Source organism: Ascaphus truei, chromosome 5 (assembly GCF_040206685.1).
Source record: "Ascaphus truei isolate aAscTru1 chromosome 5, aAscTru1.hap1, whole genome shotgun sequence".
NCBI lineage: Eukaryota > Metazoa > Chordata > Amphibia > Anura > Ascaphidae > Ascaphus > Ascaphus truei.
In genome coordinates, this window is record NC_134487.1 from 198,924,955 (window position 1) to 198,943,437 (window position 18,483).

The 18,483-nt window shown below is 41.3% G+C and overlaps 1 protein-coding gene across 3 annotated transcripts in view; it reads left to right on the top strand.

Annotated features, from left to right (window-relative positions):
- Positions 1-7,706: 7,706 nt before the first annotated feature.
- HNRNPAB (heterogeneous nuclear ribonucleoprotein A/B) overlaps positions 7,707-18,483 on the top strand; it is a 91,666-nt gene continuing 80,889 nt past the window's right edge. Inside the window, exons 1-9 of one of the 3 annotated variants that reach the window (XM_075601605.1) lie at positions 7,707-7,861; positions 8,282-8,494; positions 10,215-10,383; positions 10,461-10,619; positions 11,573-11,704; positions 12,223-12,325; positions 12,583-12,750; positions 12,825-12,911; positions 13,142-13,474. In XM_075601605.1, the coding sequence (XP_075457720.1) occupies positions 8,301-8,494; positions 10,215-10,383; positions 10,461-10,619; positions 11,573-11,704; positions 12,223-12,325; positions 12,583-12,750; positions 12,825-12,895 (996 nt within the window). In that variant the 5' untranslated portion in view covers positions 7,707-7,861; positions 8,282-8,300 and the 3' untranslated portion in view covers positions 12,896-12,911; positions 13,142-13,474. Of the gene's footprint in view, positions 7,862-8,281; positions 8,495-10,214; positions 10,384-10,460; positions 10,620-11,572; positions 11,705-12,222; positions 12,326-12,582; positions 12,751-12,824; positions 12,912-13,141; positions 13,475-18,483 lie in introns of those variants that run through there. The other 2 variants (XM_075601608.1, XM_075601606.1) reach the window with 2 other exon arrangements.

Below are 18,483 nucleotides of genomic sequence, written 5' to 3' on the forward strand. Positions count from 1 at the left end.
CTTGTGAGGATTCGGGGATCGCGGCGCTCACAGCGCGACCCCTCCTCACCTCCTGCTGCTGCTATGGTCTCCCCCCTCGCCAGCGCTGGTCATCTCCCGCTGCCCTGGGGGTTCCCCGCCGTCTACGGCGGTCCGCCTCTGCTCCGCGGCCGCCTCTCATGCGGCTGCCATTTGTCCTGGGCGCGCGCGTGTGGACAGTGCGTGCCGGGTGAACATAATTTATTCACTGCACTAGCAGTGTAACCACGCCCCCAACTGATGTACAGGCTATTTCCCCAGACCAAACTTACTCACCTGCCTGCCAATCAGGGGGACCTATCCAAGGCAGCTCCACGCACTCCTCCAGGTCTGCCCCTGGTTCTGATTGGTCAGCCGCACTTTATATTGCCTGTCCTGCCACTCACTCATTGCTCGACATAGTCTCCGCTTGCAGATATCTACTCTGGCACTTTCTCTCTTCATTCACTCAGGTCACGACTCGGCGGACGGCAATCTCTGGCTCTAGACCCCTGCTTGGACACCGACCTTCCGGAATTCTCCTATCCCTGACCTTGGCTAATGGCAACGACTACGGCTCTTCTTTACCGGAACCGGCAAGTATTGCTATAGCTATCATCACCTGGCCTGGCAACGCCTAAAACACCGCACTCCGGACACGCTCCTTTTGCTGCGGGTGCGTGCACGTATACGTCCCCACCTCAGTAACAGGGACAGGTCTGGTGTGCGGGCAGCACCGGCGTAACATTGCTACATTGTTTTTTCCCCCTGTTAATTACATCTTTTTCCAGTAAACGGGACCAAGGACTCCTGAGGGTAAAACCTTGAATTATTCTGGGTGGTGGAAGCGAAATTGCATTATAGTGTGATGTTTTTTGGGGAGCCACGTGCACATGGATGTGACGTTCGTTACACACCTCCTCCAGCTGTTACCTAACAGCTTCTCTAACACAGTGGTGGGCAACATGATATACTTCAATGACAATGTCGTTGAGTCCTTAAAAGGGACACAGGTTACCCTTAATTAACAGTCCATGGGGATAGAGACAGTGTTGGATTTGGGCATGAAGGGCCCACACAGGAAACAAATTCTAATTTGTAAAAAAAAATATATATATATTTATATATAGTGTCTGTGTGTACCAAACACCCATGACAGACAGTTTCCATAGGTCTGTAAAAAACAATGCCTCTGTGTTAGACAAGAGACGGTGACCTAGGGGTGTGGCCATGAGCGGTTCGCTCTAATTGGCTGAAGCACTCATGAGGCCGATGTCACGTGGCAGTGGCCGAAAAAAAACAATTTTCATTGACTTCAGAGTTTTCGGTCGCGCCTACTATAGGCGCACGCGACGGATTAAATAGACTTGTTTTCACGCGGTCGCGTCACGTAGCCAGGGCTATAAGCGCGGCCTAAGGCTGTGTCCATGCTACTTGCGCGCACAATTGATCGCTGTGACGTCACGCTCGCATGTAATTGGAGCGATTCTTGTCCTGTTGGTAGACGTGACAGGGAGGCGTGTCCGTGATGTCACGGAGCTGGTTCGCCCTCATTGGGTGTACCGGTTGCGTGACCCAGCTGTCACGCAGCAAAGACAAAAAAGTTTGTCTCCACAAGCAGCTCTCCAGCCAATGTGCATGTGCGCGCGTGCACGCCATACACGATCATATTACCCTAATGTGATTCATCGTGCAGCTCTCTCGCGCGTGCAAGCAGCATGGACGCGGATTCATTAAACAAGTACCAGAGTTGTCAAAGGTAAAAAAAAACATTTAATAGCAACAGGATTTTTTTGTACCAGTTTTCCAGACAGACAAACAACCACTTTGAGAGCCAACTGATAATGTGGCCAGAGTATCAGGAACATCTTCACTATTACAGCTTTCACAGGGCTGAACGGATACTACCAAACTTACAATGGCTATTTGTGCATTGTGGTAGTTAAAACCCTCAAAGCTACAGTTACATAGTAGATGAGGTTGAAAAAAGACATAGGTCCAGCATGTTCAACCTATGCTAAATTTAGACAACAGATACTTTATCCTATATCTATACTTACGTATTGATCCAGAGGAAGGCAAACAAAAAATCCCATTTAGGGGAAAAATTTATTCCTTCCTGACTCCAAGAATTGGCAATCGGATTAATCCCTGGATCAACATCCTTCCCATGTATACTTGTTTGGTATATCCCTGTATACCTTTCCCATCTAAAAAGATGTCCAACCTTTTTTTTAACAAATCTATTGTATCTGCCATCACAGTCTCCATGGGTAATGAATTCCACATTTTAACTACCCTTACTGTAAAGAACCCTTTCCTTTGTTGCTGGTGAAATATCCTTTTCTCCAGCCTTAAGGGATGGCCCCGAGTCCTTAGTACTGCCCGTGGGATGAATAGTTCTTTTGAAAGCTCCTTGTATTGTCCCCGAATATATTTGTATATAGTTATCATATCCCCTCTGAGATGCCTCTTTTCTAATGTAAATAAATCTAATGTAGCTAGCCTTTCCTCATAAGTTAGATTGTTCATCCCCTTTATAAATTTGGTGACTCTTCTCTGCACTCTCTCTAGTTCCATAATGTCTTTTCTTAGGATTGGTGCCCAAAATTGTACTCCATATTCAAGGTGTGGTCTTACTAGTGCTTTGTAAAGGGGCATAATTATGTTTACTTCCCTTCCATCCATTGCCCGTTTGATGCAAGATAAGATCTTGTTTGCCTTTGCAGCTACTGCATGACATTGAGCACTATTGCTAAGCCTGCAGTCTACAAGCACTCCTAAATCCTTCTCCATCAAGGATTCCCCCAATATACAGCTCAACCCCATTATAGCGCGATCCGCTATAACGCGGATTGAGCGTGGACCCACACTGCACACACTCACTGCACACTGCATACATTCACAGCACACTGCATACACTCACAGCACACTGCATAAACTCACAGCACACTGCACACACTCACAGCACACTGCACACACTGATAGCACACTACACACTGACACACACACGGCACACTGCATACACTCATAGCACACACTCACAGCACACTGCATACACACACAGCACACTGCATACACTCACAGCACACTGCACACACTCACAGCACACTGTACACACTGACACACACACAGCACACACTCACAGCACACTCACAGCACACACACACACTGACACACACACACACACAGAGACACACTGTCTTTTTAAGGGAGCTTGCTCTCGCAAGACGGAAGCAGAAGCAGAGACAGGGAGAAGAGCTGCCAGATGCCGGGTAAGTGCTGTGTGCTATTGCCGCTGCCCCACCGGGTCTGGGAACGCTGGGAGAGTTCTCAGCTTTCCCCCTCCGGCGGACACGGTACCGCGCTATAACGGGGTTAAGCTGTATCTCCATTTAATTTGTAAGTCGCCTTTTTATTCGTGCATCCCAAATGCATAACCTTACATTTATCTGTATTAAACCTCATTTGCCATTTACCTGCCCAGGTTTCCAGTCTCTCCAAGTCCTTCTGAAGAGAAATTACATCCTGCTCTGATTCTATTACCTTACACAATTTAGTATCATCAGCAAAGATGGAGACTTTGCTCTCGATCCCAACCTCAAGGTCATTAATAAACAAGTTAAAAAGCAGGGGTCCCAGTACCGATCCCTGAGGTACTCCAATCACGACTTTAGCCCAACCTGAAAAAGTTCCATTTATGACAACCCTCTGTTGTCTGTCCTTTAACCAGTTTTCAATCCAGGTGCATATATTATTACTGAGTCCAATTTTCTTTATTTTGTACACCAACCTCTTGTGTGAAACCGTATCAAAAGCCTTTGCAAAATCTAAGTAGACCACATCAACTGCATTACCCTGGTCTAAATTCCTACTTACCTCCTCAAAGAAACAAATAAGGTTAGTTTGGCAAGATCTATCCTTCATAAATCCATGCTGACTATTACTAATAATTTTGTTTTCCATTAGATATTCCTGAATATTATCCCGTATTAAACCTTCAAGTAGTTTCCCTACTATTGAAGTCAGGCTTACAGGTCTGTAATTCTCCGGTTGTGATCCAGCTCCCTTTTTAAATATCGGTACCACATCTGCTTTACACCAATCTTGTGGTACTGAGCCTGTGGAAATGGAGTCCTTGAATATTAAATATAATGGTTTGGCTATTACTGAGCTTAACTCCTTGAGAACTCTTGGATGTATGCCATCGGGGCCGGGTGCCTTATTTACTTTAATTTTTTCAAGTTGCTTATGAACTTCTTCCTCAGTTAACCAATTGTTCATTAATATGGAGGTTGTGGCTTCCTCCTGCGGCACTACTATTGAACTTGATTGTTCCCTGGTAAACACAGAGGCAAAGAATTTGTTTTATACCTGAGCTTTTTCCTTATCTCCAATAATCTGCCTAACTATCTCACACTGAAAGGGTCCTATATTTTCTTTTCTCATTTTTTTGTTATTAAGGCACTTAAAGAACTTTTTAGGGTTGACCTTACTTTCTATTGCAATTCTTTTTTCATTATCCATTTTTGCTAATTTGATTGCCCTTTTGCAATTTTTGTTACATTCCTTATAATTCTGATACGATGTCTCCGTCCCTTCTGACTTAAAGAATCTAAATGCCTTCCTCTTCTTGTCCATTTCTTTCCCTACCTGTTTATTTAGCCACATTGGTTTTGACTTATTTCTTTTATACTTATTACCCAAGGTTATACACTGATAAGTGTGCTTTTCTAACAATGTTTTAAATACTGCCCATTTATCTTCTACATTTTCCCTGCAAAAACATCATCCCAGTGTATTACTTGTAGATTAGACCTCAGTTTCTTAAAATCTGCCTTTCTAAAGTTTAAAGTCTTTGTTGAACCCAAGAAATCTATTTTTTTGATAATTTATTTCAAATGAGACCATGTTATGATCACTGTTACCCAAATGTTCCAGGACTTGAATATTTGTTATTACTTCTACAATGTTTGATATGCCCAAATCCAGTATTGCCCCTCTCCTGGTTGGTTCCTCAATAATTTGGGTCATATAATTGTCTTTAAGCACCCCCAAAAACCTGTTTCCTTTTGTTGTAACGCTAATCTCATTGCCCCAGTCTATGTCTGGATAATTAAAATCCCCCATTATGCAAACATGACCCAGTTTTGATGCCTTTTCCATTTGCAAAAGTATTTTAGCTTCCTCAATCTCACAGATATTTGGTGGTTTATAGCATATTCCCACAAACATTTTCTTAATACTTTTACCTCCACTGCTAATTTCTATCCACAAAGTCTCTACATTTTCATCATTCCCTTCATAAACATCATCCCTTATAATAGGTTTTAGATACGATTTAACATATAAACATACTCCACCTCCTCTTCTATTTGTTCGATCCTTCCGAAAAAGGGAATAACCCTCTAAATTAACTGTCCAGTCATGAGTTTCATCCCACCATGTTTCAGTAATGCCTATGATATCATACTGCTCCCTTGCAGCTATTATTTCAAGCTCCCCCATTTTATCTGTCCGGCTTCTTGCATTAGCAAGCATGCATTTAAGTTTTTTTTCAGCCTGTACTATTATCTTATCTGCTCCTTCCTTTCTGCGCCCACTTGGTTTAGTCTTTAGAAGTTTTCTAGTATTATCTGTATTTACTATGGGTATCTCACTGCTTGTCAAACTTGCACTTGCCCCCATTCTACCTCCATACCACCTTGTATCCTCATCTATTCCATTTAGTTCATTATCTGTTTCATTCCCCTCCCCCCTCCATCCGAGTTTAAAATCTCCTCCAACATATTTTTAGCATTCTCCCCCCTAGCACAGAAGATCCCCCTTCATTGACGTGCAATCTATCCCCAGAATATAGATGACACCTCTCAGAAAAGGAGCCCCAGTGCTCTAAAAACCCAAACCCCTCTTTCCTACACCACTTTCTTAGCCATGCATTAACCTCCCTGATCTCTGACTGTCTCCCTGCGGTAGCGCATGGCACTGGTAGTATTTCAGAAAATACTACCTTGGAGGTCCTTGTCTTAAGCTTTTGGCCTAGATCCCTATAATCATTTTTTAGGAACCTCCATCTTTCTCTAACTTTGTCATTGGTGCCAACGTGTACCAAGACCGCCGGGTCAATCCCAGCCCCCCCCCCTCAAACAATCTGTCTACCCGATCCGCAATGTGCTGAACCCGAGCACCCGGGACACAACAAACTGTTCGGTTCATGCGACCAGCAAAACTCTTATTTAGGCTGAGTCCCTGCTGGTGCTGAGCGGGTGGCGCTTGGCGCGGTTACTTGTATGTGTATATATATATATATACAGTGTTCGACAAACCTATACATTTGCACGCCCCGGGCGAGTGGATTTAACATCGTGGCGAGCTCCTATTGGCCCAAACAGCACACGTGTTGTACTAGGTGGCGAGTAGATTTTTTTGTTAGGCGAGTAGATTTTTTGGTGATTTGTCGACCACTGTGTATATATATATATATATATATATATATATAAAGTTCCCGCTCGCGCATGTGCGGGCACACACGCTCGGCGCTTTTGTAAATAAAATGTTTAAACTTTCCCGCTTGCTCAGATAGCCCGCAATTGCGCCCCCTCCTCCCCCCTGCGCGCGCAAGTTGCAGAACACCCGGCGCTCGCGCTCAGCGCCAGAGGGGACTCAGCCTTAGGCATGGGACATAGTGATTAAAACAGTGCTTTCCCGGGCCTTACACAGCGCGTGTCTGGGGGTGGCCCAGTGACGTCACGTAGCTGGTTCGCCCTCATTGGGCGAACCGCTCACGTGACCGGCCCTGCGCTCCGGCGAGCGCCAAATTGGAAAACTTCCTGAAACACACGCTTGCGGAAGCGTGCGCGAGCCCCTGCTAAAGCCGCTCTCATTGCGGCTGCAGGGGCTCCGTGCAGAGTGTGAGCACGGCTCAGCCTTGCTCACACCACTATGTCCCAGGCCTTAGACTACACCTGGCTCTGGGGACAGCTCCATTTTAAATTCCATGGCATATTTCATATTTAAAACATCTAAATCTCCTGAACGAAGCATTGGATTAAAAAAGTAAAAACAGCAGTGGAAAGGGCAATTGATATATTTGAGCGATCAGGACCAGAGTTTGCAACTTCAACTGCTTTTAAAAAATATGTATTTTCTTAATAGGACATAAATATTACAGAGCACTCAATATTTATCAAAATAATTAACTTGGCACACTTTGTAAAATGAGGCACTACCAATAAATCATGTTGCAATACGTCCTCCTACATGTGTTATAAACATTTGTTATCCTTTAAAGACCTTGTGATCCCATTCCCTGTTTATTGTGCTCGCCATAGACAGGCATTTAAATCTATGCATAGGGATTAAGAAGAGACATTAGATGCGAATATAACCAAGCAATATTCACAAGTCTCAATTAGTATAGGATCACAAGTCTAAGCTTATCAATTAGGGGTGGTTCATTTTATCATCGTTAATATCAAACTAGCGTCCTCTTTTGTCCCCAAACGCTCTTGGCCCAGTTCGGTGACAAGGCTCCCCGAAGTGGAGAGCTTAGCAATGCGTTGGAGGCCGTTCTGTTAACGAAGAGGTTAAATCGCCGGCGCATCCCTGGTGGCGGTTGGGAGGAGGCGTTTAGAAAAAAAGAAATAAAAGTGCCGCGAGGTTTCGTTTAACCGGCGGCCGCCTCCCTGGCTCTAGAACAAAGCCTCCAATAGCAAGCCCCGATCAATATGATTGACGTGCCGCGCCAGCCAATCTGTGCTCGTTATGTTCCGGAGTGCCGCAATCCGGCTCTATAAAGGCAGCCACGAGTTGGCATTGTTGGGAGAGTCCATCTTGGAGGAATTAAACATTCGCAGTCTCTTGTGTAAGCACAGTAGGCCTGGGTTGTGTATTTTTTATTTTTGATGGGGGGGAAGTAACTGGCCGCTTTTGGGAGGAGGTGGTTATTATATTATTTTCTTAACGGTTGGTTATTGTTTCAGGTAGCACTTTGTTTTATTTTGTGACGTTGAAATTATTCAGTCGCGGTGTAATTACCTCCCGCTCATTTCTGCTCCGGCAGAAATTCTTTGATTACTTTGTTTTTTTCCCCTTTTTTTAAATACAGTGGCTTATTATATCATTAGGCTTGTAATCGAGTTCGTTGGTCTCCCCACTTCTGTTGGTTTATGCGAGCGGGCCGTGTTTGGCTTTACATCGAGTAGGCCCAAGGCGGCGTCTTTAACTAGGCCGCGGCGCACTGGTTTCCTATTAACGGTATCGATCTCCTCCTCCCTTTTTTTAGGCGTTAAATCACTCTCAAAATGTCTGATACTGAGCAGCAGTACATGGAGACAAACGAAAATGGTCACGAAGCGGCTGAGGCTGAAGGCATCAAGGTAGACATCGACGCGCCCGAAGACCAAAACGGCGCCGAAGGTGATCAGATCAATGCGAGCAAAGGCGAGGAGGACGCAGGGTGCGTACCTGATATTTCTAACCCTTTAAATAAAGGAATGTAAGTTATCTTTACGTATTTTCTCATATTTTGTTATATTTTGTGTGCTGCGGGCAGTGGGTCTCGGGGGCAGGGGATGCTTGGTGACAATGAGCAAAACTCTTCTTTGTTCTGACTGTCTTTTGTTGGCGCCATGTGGTGCATGGGGGCGGAGGGCTGAAGTAGGCTTTAATTTTTAAGTACACATGTAATGGATTAAGTGTTTTAAATAATATCGCACTTGTGTATAATTTTAAACCTTTTTTTACGCGTTTTAACGAACTGAACTAACGTCTCTATGTGAATGTAATGCGATGCTACCGTTAACTTAAAGCCCTTTTTTATATGTAGTAGACTGCTGTGTATTTTATTTTTTGGTCACTTCCAGGTAATCACAATTCTATTGTACAGGACTAATTCCTTGAAATTATTATCGTTGATGTACACTTGCATGCACTCTACCGATATTGAATTGATGTGTGTGTGTGTGTGTCTTGTATTGATGCTTACAACAAGAATGTGGTTTATTAGGAACTTAATACTATAGTATCTATGGCAAACATGTAGGACGTTATCTAGACTTCCATATAAATTGGTGAATGATACAAGATTTTATTGTACTGCTTTTTTATCTTTAAAGTTAATTAATATAACATTATGTACACCTCATTACAAGTTATTTGCATTTGAATTTAATACAAGGTTGTTACAAATTGTTAAAGTCTGCATCAAATGTAGCCTGGCATCCCATTCACAACAAAGCACTTGCAACTCCATTGTAAACAGATGGTTATACAAATTTATACGGGTCTGTATATGTAAAAAATATAATTCTAAATAAAAATGCAGAAAAGGTGACTACCAATTATTTAAAATCTAACAAGACTTGGTAATAAAAAAAAACTGGCACACTACTCATGAACATGTCTCCTGTAATGAGTTTGTCTGTTTAGTTAAATGTTAAAACCTCCCAATTGAGATTCTATATTAGGACTGTAACTAACTTTTCCATGCAGTGCATCTCAAATAACCTGCAGTTTGAAGATGACACTACCATGTTTTCTTAGTCTTAAAGTAATCTGCCACCCACTTATTTTTATTTATAAAATAGGATTGTAATGTGGGGCTGAACCATGTCTATTAAGTATCCTGGGGAGTACCCCAAAACTACTGACTTCTAACATTCCGTATTCCTAATTGTTGGATTTTAAATGTCTGTCCAATAGGCAACAGGAACGACTGACTACATTGTAGCTTCCTATTGGCCTGCGATTTGGTGTCCATTTTGTTCCCTCTATAGTAAGATTTAAACCTAGTGACCACCAGTAGGCATCGTGTGAACCAGGGGGGGTTAGAGCTGATAATAGAACAGTTCTGGCAGACCCCTCTAGATTTTTGATTCTGGGGGGAGGGGGCATAAGGCTGGGGACGCAAGATTTTTCAGCGGTTGCAGAGGCCCCATGCTCTTCCCCCAAAGCATTTAAATTAATGCCGGGGGATCGTTTGAGACCTCTGCAACGTCCCTACCTTGTCTTCAGCAACGCGGTGTGAAATGATGCAGAGGGGTGACTCCCATTGCAACGTGACACCGCAGTAGTTGTCACCAAAGACTATTTAAGGAGGGGGCGCAGTGGGGAAAGTCCGCGCTCCCCTTGTGTAGGGGATGCTGCTATAGCTATTTAAGTGTTGCATTTGAAAATGTGTAATGTGAGATTCAAATTGTCACAATTACGATTTTTAGGAAAATGTTTGTTGGTGGCCTGAGTTGGGATACAAGCAAAAAGGACTTAAAAGACTACTTTTCCAAGTTTGGTGAAGTGTCAGACTGCACAATCAAGATGGATCCAAATACTGGGCGATCTAGAGGGTTTGGATTTATTCTATTTAAAGATGCTCCAAGTGTTGACAAGGTGTGTAAATCAGAAAGGAGTTTGGTTGAGGTTTGGGGGGAGGGAAATGGATCTTACAATACAGATTACTTTTTCAGGTTCTGGAGCAGAAGGAACACAGATTAGATGGGAGGTTAATTGACCCCAAGAAGGCAATGGCAATGAAAAAGGACCCGATAAAGAAAATCTTTGTTGGAGGACTCAACCCAGAAGCAGGAGAGGACAAAATAAGGGAATACTTTGGAAACTTTGGAGAGGTATGTATGCTTCATTCATTAGTCAGATTGGTTTGTAACTTTAAATTCAAACTCCAAGGGTTCTAGTGAATAATTGTGGAGCAGAATGTAGAAACTGGCAGATATTAGTCATTTTTCCTGTAGAAACCTGTGTAGTTCTGTTAACCCCTTCAGATTCATAGGTATGTCTTAAACACATGGGCTTCTGGGGATTGATGCTTAAACTCTTACAATATTGGTATCTTGCCCACTGAGCAGGTCGAATTAAAGTGTGTGGTGGTTTATTTTATTTTTTTTCGTCCCCTCTAGCTTCTGTGTTATGGTAACTTTTTTTTTTTTTTTGAAACGCATGCCAACAGTTTTATACAGTATTTTGAAGCGGGGTCTCCGGAGCTCGGCCCCATTAATTTCCACTCTGGCTCTTATGACTGGGCTCTTTCAAATTCAGATGCTTAACCCCCCCCCCCACCCCCCAAAGGGGCTGCCAGTATCTTAAAGCAGGGGGTGAGATTAATGGAGTTCGGCTCCTGGAGACCCATGGTTCAATCCTGTATTTTAAAAAAACAAAAAATCAACCTGGGTGCTCCTTTAAGATTGCAATGGGCACTTGGTGTTTCAAACACTAAAAGCACCAGATGTTAAGAATAGAATCTGCTCTAAAGAGATTACTGAAAGTAGAATGCAGAAAAGAATCAGCTCAGACCGCTGTTTCTAGTGTTTGGTAGCAGTAGGTTTATTTTGCGCCATTAAGCTAATATTCTGCCCCATCCACCCCCCCCTCCCCGGTTGAAAACTGTTTGGAGCACAGGATCACCAGAGGTTGTAAATTGGATAATTTTGGACTCTTGGTTCTGCTTAAATTCCCCCGTTTCATGCAGTGCAAACTTGTTTTTAATGTGGTTACTGTAGTGGACCTTGATTTAAAATTCTTGCTGAATTCAGTATACCTTTTTTTGTTTTGCTCATCTTTTCAGATTGAAGCAATTGAACTTCCAATGGATCCAAAAACTAACAAGAGAAGAGGTTTTGTTTTCATTACATTTAAAGAAGAGGATCCTGTAAAAAAGATCTTGGAAAAGAAGTTCCACAACGTTAGTGGTAGCAAGGTAAGCAACTGGTCTCTGCTTGGACAGTCATCTTTACACACTTCGTTACTTCCATAATTCAGTAGTCATTTAGATTTGTTTGTTTGTATGACGTGTAAAGTGTCATTTGGAAGCCTATTTGTTATGGGCTTCAACTGGATTACAATTGACTTGTCTTAATTACTGGTGTGAAGACAAATTGGAACTTACCTGTGCAAACAACTAGTAGAGTACCTTCTCCCAGTGCATTGATATTATCCTCAAATCCACACCTCTTCAAATGTGCTCTAATTTGTTGAAATAGTCTTCAAAATGTGGACAAACTTAAGGCCCTCTTGGCATATGTATACTTTAATAGACTTGGTTTATGTCTTACCTGCAGGAAGGTACATATTCTAATTAAACGCCAGCTAGATCCGTATTCATGAACCAGCAGAGCTATCGTGTGTTGACTACAGTATATCCATTAGGTCTAAAGTGTGAACATGACTTGATTTAAGCTTGCACAATGCTTCATAAAAACTTAATACTTCTTGCAGTGTGAAATAAAGATAGCACAACCTAAAGAAGTTTACCAGCAGCAGTACGGTGGTGGACGAGGTGGTGGATTTGGTGGAGGAAGAGGCAGAGGTGGTGGAAAAGGTATGAATTGAAACTTGCAATGGGTTCAAACTTGGTTACTCCAATTTACATTAAACGGGTTGTGTTGCCATATATATAACTTTTTTTTTTTAAAGTAGAATCGCATGCTTTGCCCCTTATTTTGGCAAATGCAGATAATTAACTTTTAAATGGTAACATGAGCATTGTTTTACGGACTAGTTTAGAAATCTGGGTGACTTTCCTTATTGACTTACATTGCCTTTTAATACAAACGTTTGTACTCTTGACTTTCACAGCTCAAGGCCAAAATTGGAATCAAGGCTACAACAACTATTGGAACCAGGGCTATGGTGGTAATCAAGGATATAGTGGTGGCTATGGACAGCAAGGATATAGTGGTGGCTACGGAAACTATGACTATTCTGGATATCCATATTATGGATATGGACCAGGATATGATTACAGTAAGTAAATAAACTTTTAGTGTTTTGGCATGTGTTAATTGAAGACTGCTTAATGAGGTGCCCTTTGTTTGCAGGTCAGGGCAGTGCAAACTATGGAAAAGCTCCCAGGCGTGGCAGTCATCAGAATAACTACAAGCCATATTGAACATTTCTTAATTCAGGTATGCTGTGGCATGCTCAGTATTTCAGAAAACTGCGCGGATTTTGTAAACTCTGGATATTGAAATGTACCAAATTTAAATTTCTACAAATTCTATGGCCTGTTTAAGCTTCTCATTGTACAATACCCCCAATGGACCTTTAGTGTTAATTGCAGATATTCAATTTTGTTAGTGTGGTGTGTAAATGCTAGTTTTGCAAGGAAGATATTAATTAATGATTTTATCAATAGGTTAAAACTGAACTGATTTTGGGGTCTGCTTAAAGCTGCAGCTCTGCATCTAGGGACTGCCTCTTCTTGGAGTTAAGTATGGACTCTACATCATTACTCCAGTTGTACAGAATGAGACGCATCTTAGGGAACCAGTGTCACTTTTCCACCTTTTTATTTTGTATTGTTTTGTGTCATACATTTCCAGTACTGGAAGTGTTAATTTTACTGTACTTTTTGGTACCTTTTTGGAATCTAATGTATTGTAAGGTATTTTACATGTGTTCTGATTCACCATAACATGGATATTGAAGCTATCCTAGCTTTTGAAATAAAAACAAACTTTGAGTAGTCTTTTGGTGTGGTATTATTGAGCATTAATTGCACATAAAACAGGGGTGGAAAAATCCCAGGTGCCTGTGTTTTCATTCTATGGCTTATGTGATGTCCCTTCTCTTACAGGGGCTTCTGGGAGTTGTAGTTTTGTACCGCCAATAGTATTTACAGATTAACTACAAGTCTGAAGCCTACAGCAATGTCTGATCTGCCTTTGTTAGAATTCACATTAAATATATTGTTACACTAAAGCAATTGTTGTAAATTTGCACACATGTCTTATATAGGTGTGGAAGCACAGCAGGTATTGGTCAGAATCTAGTCACTATAGATACTCTACAAACCATAATGAAAGCTTTTTTTATATTAAACATACACAGATTTTGCCTAAGACACCAATTGACAGGGATTATTTTGCAATAGGCATGTTATAAATTATAAAAATAGACTAAAAATACATTGGCATACGTTACTGATTCTCACAGCTGCTGACGGATGTTGTTGCAGCCACAGCCCCCTTGTCTCCCTTAACAAGCTCCTAAAATTAGGGCGACTCATTAAGTTTACATTTTTGTCCTCCCCTGAATAAGCTATTACAACATTAAAGGTGTTTTGCTCGCTTCATACTACTGGTCTTGTAAAATATAGGACATGCTATACAGTGAATATACAGCAGTTATTTTACCTGTTTGTAACAGGTCTGACATTTGTACAAACTTAAGGAACTAGTGCTGTCTTCAATTATTTGGTACATTGCTGTTTTAATGAAGCTACTGTTGTTGCTTTGAGTGTTTTGTACTAAGACAATTGCCGTTTTTCTCAACGGTATACACTACATTGGTACCATTCAAACGACTAGTATAGTAGAACCATATGCTGTTACCATACAAATTATTATTTTTTATGTAATGTACAGTATTAACTGACTACGAAATTCCCCTCTACCTAGTGTGAACAATTCTCTTAATGGAACAGTGACGAACATGGGAGAACTTAACTGGTTTTCCTTTTTGGCATTTTTAATAAATGCAGAAGATCCTTCAATTGGCAGCTTGGATAATAGCATTGCTGTAAATCACGTTATGTTATCTCTTTCACATGAAGTGGTGGCTTAAATGGTTGCTATAGCAACCCCAAGAATGCTTAAGACAAAAAAATCATAGGGCATGAAGGGGAAAATGCAGTGTTACTGTTTGAACAAAAAAAGTATTTTGAATGAGGTGCTTTAAATGTTTCTTCCCCCCCCCAACCAGGTAGTGGAAAATCCCGTTCCAATCTAGTGCTTTTTCTGATAAATGGTGCGAAGTCATTACTCTTGTGGATTGTCATTCTACACGCAATCTGTGGAAGGTCTTTGTATATTGTCATACATTCCCATACTGGAAAAGTTTGCTTTTTATATATATATATATATATATATATATATATATATATATATATATATATATATATATATATATATATATATATATATATATATATATATATATATATATATATATATATATATATATATATATATATATATATATATATATATATATATATATATATATATATATATATATATATATATATATATATATATATATATATATATATATATATATATATATATATATATATATATATATATATATATATATAAATAATCTCCCTTCCTAAAATTAAAGGTAATGATGATATCAATCCAATAATGAATCTCTAGGTATACACAGCACACATTGATAATCAGTTCTCAGTCCCGTTGGCAATATGAGCCCAATAATACAGTCCGAGAGCAATTGATAAGACAATAATAATGGTAGAAAGATACTCACTGAATGTGACCATCAGTATAGGCTCCAGGTCGCGTGCATCTTCTGCAACAGTGTACGGCTGAGAACCCGCGGCCGCAGGCCACCAGACCCTTAATCGAATGGACCTTGCCTCCGTCCGGCAGGGCTGACTACGTACTGTGACGCGTCAGCCTGCTGGAGCTACAACCGGATTGTGCTTTTCAGCGCTGACGTGGTACGCGAGTCAGCCAATGGGGAGGAGAGCTGCGCGTGTGTGGTTGAAGGGCTGACGGGCGGTCCCGCGCCCTCACATCATGGCCGTGCCCCCCCCCCACCCGTTTTGGCGCGCCCCCCTCCACGCCGAAAAGTTTCTTGCAGATCGCGGTGCAGTGAGTTGCACGCGCCGCCGGCAAGCAAGACAGCCATGCAGACGCGTGCAACGGGGCCTTAGACTAAGACATGAGTTTCCTAGTTGATCCAGCTGGTTACATGGAACCAGAAGAGCACAGCAGCAAAACTGGGGACCAAACGATTAAGTGCCGTTAAAACACAGTAATTTTAATCCATAAGGGAAATACACAGGAACATACAGGTGGGCCAAGTGATCCTCTAACGCGTTTCGCGCTTGTGCAGCGCTTTGTCATGGATTAAAATTACCGTGTTTTAACGGCATTTAATCGTTTGGTCCCTATTTTTGCTGCTGTGCTCTTCTGGTTCCCTGTATCCAGCTGGATCAACTAGGAACCTCTTGTAAAATTAAAGTTAGGTGTGTTGCCCTCATTTATTCTCAAGCTTTCTTTACCTTACCTCCTCTTGGTGGCTGCTGATTACTTGGGTACTGCTACAATGTAGACCATTTTTGTTTTTATTTTACTCCCCTCCCTGTAAAGGAACTTGGGTTGTATCAAATTGTGGTCTATGGCAGGGGTGTGCAAACTTATCCTTGCGCCATCTTAAATTGTCTCTAGCGTCTAAGTGCTGGGCCCCCCACCCACCCCTGAAAAATCTCACATCCCTGGTCTGTGGAGTAATATGGTCTGTGGTGCACTTATCACTTGAAGTTGTGGACAATATCACCTGCCTCAAGTGCATAATTTTCCCTGTCCTGATACATGCATAATCAATTCCTTCCCCTACCCCCACCTCTCCCCACTACTCAATATTAGAAAACTTGATTAGCCGTGCAGACTACAGAGTAAGTGGTGGTTCCATGTTTTTGTCTTATAGGCTCCCTATAATGAATTGAATTAAAACAATTTTAAGGACAGGGTGTGGAGTTTTAAACAGTCATTGATGTATAGTCCATGTTTCAACATGCCTATATAGTGCGTGTGTGGGAGTGGCTCTGAGTAAAGATATTGAGTTTGGAGCAGGCGAGCCTGGTGCCAGACTTGAGCAAGTCACTTTCTCTCCCAGTGCCTCAAGGCACCAAAAGATTGTAAACTACTGGGGATGGACTTGTGCCTGCAATTTGTTTTTATATGTACAGCACTATGCAATACGCAGCCACAATGGTCTTCATAGATTAAGACATTACAAGAAATTCAATGAAAAGCCGACTAAAATTGTTTATCTGCTATAGTTTGAAAGTCAATCAAAAATCTTCAAGAGGCAATTGTCTCCTTTTTTTCAATGGTTTTGTTTATTTTTTTTATTTTATATATATATATTAAAAAAATGTGCTATAATAAAAACTTGTGCTATAGGGATTATATATATATATATATATAATCCCTATAGCACAAGTGGAAATAGAAATGTGGTCTCTGAATAAATCAATTTCTCCCAAATTTTCATTCAATACAATACCTTGGGTCATTGCAAATGTAGAAAAGATAGAATGGACCTGCAGGAACATCTGGTTTGGCAATAGTTGGATGTCTTGGATATGTGGCGGTTTGATTTCCCTGGGCTAAAATCTTTCTTGGTGTATATATTTGCAGTAGTGTTGGATTATGGCTATGGCCTGAATAAGATAATTCTCAACCACTTAAATTGGAAGTATTAATAAATATTGAAGTGAGTATAACCTACTTTTATTTCCAGCAGTAGGAGCAAGGTGTGATTGGTCGCTTTGAAGAGGATATCTGGACAGCTTCTGTCCAGTCACTCTCCCTACCTTTTTGGGGGAAGCAGGATTGGAGTTCCGATGTTATGCCATAAGGGCTAGTAAATTACCATATGAGGCCTGGCCAGCTAATAGGTTGACCAGGATTGAAGTATTGACCTAGGCACTGAGTTAAGAACAAAATACCATAAATGTTGAGTGGTGCAGGAAGAAAAGCATGGTCAATGTTGCGTGTGTTTACCCTTAAAACATATATACATTCTCCTTCCCCCTTCCCCCCCCCACCACACACACTTTGCAGAGCCATGGTGGTTCTTACATTGCAGATACATAGCACAAAACAATGAGTGTCCAAAACAGATTTGTGCAGTTGGTTTCTTGCTAATTGCATAAGCATCAATGTTATAGGCAGTAATACATTTTAGTGAATGCAGCCATAAGATTTATAAAAGCATCAAATTCTATATTCATAACACCATTTCACTCTTGAACCAGAAGAAAGAAATCACAGGAAGGGGAAACAGTGCACAGCTTGTTGGAATGGAAACGAAAAAAATGACGGTGGCTGGATCAAAGTAAATCTGGTAAAAAGGTACGTTTTATTGTTGAATGGACAGCAGACACTGAAAGCCTTGTCTAAGGTCAGGCCAGCCCGAAATGCATCAGGTTCCTCTCACAAGGCTTTGTGAGTGTCTGATGTCCAACAATAAAAAGTACCTTTTTACCACATTTTACTTTTGATCCAGCCACCGTCTTTTTTTTTTTCTGCACATCAATAAGCTGTGTACTAATTGTCATTGTTGGTTAGACCTAGTGCTACCTTCTCTTTTGTTTTTTGTCGGTGACGTACCAGGAACTTTATTAATTGACACATGTATAGAGCAAAGGCTATTGAGTAACTTTGGAAAAGTATCGGATCAGATGTTTCCAGGTCTAATCCATCTTTCTTTATTGGACGATGCCAACAGGAGATGAAGTGAGTTGTGTAAAATTGTTCGACTATTGCAGGGATTCCATAAGCAACAATGACAATTATCAGACATTGATGCAGTGCTTCATTCTATTGAACTTAAATGGCACTTAACGCTGTATTGGGGTGTGGTGGAGCTTAACTATGTACTAATGGTTAGCTACTAGTATAAGTATTAAAGCAAATAAAGAACCTGTTCCTGATGGTATCC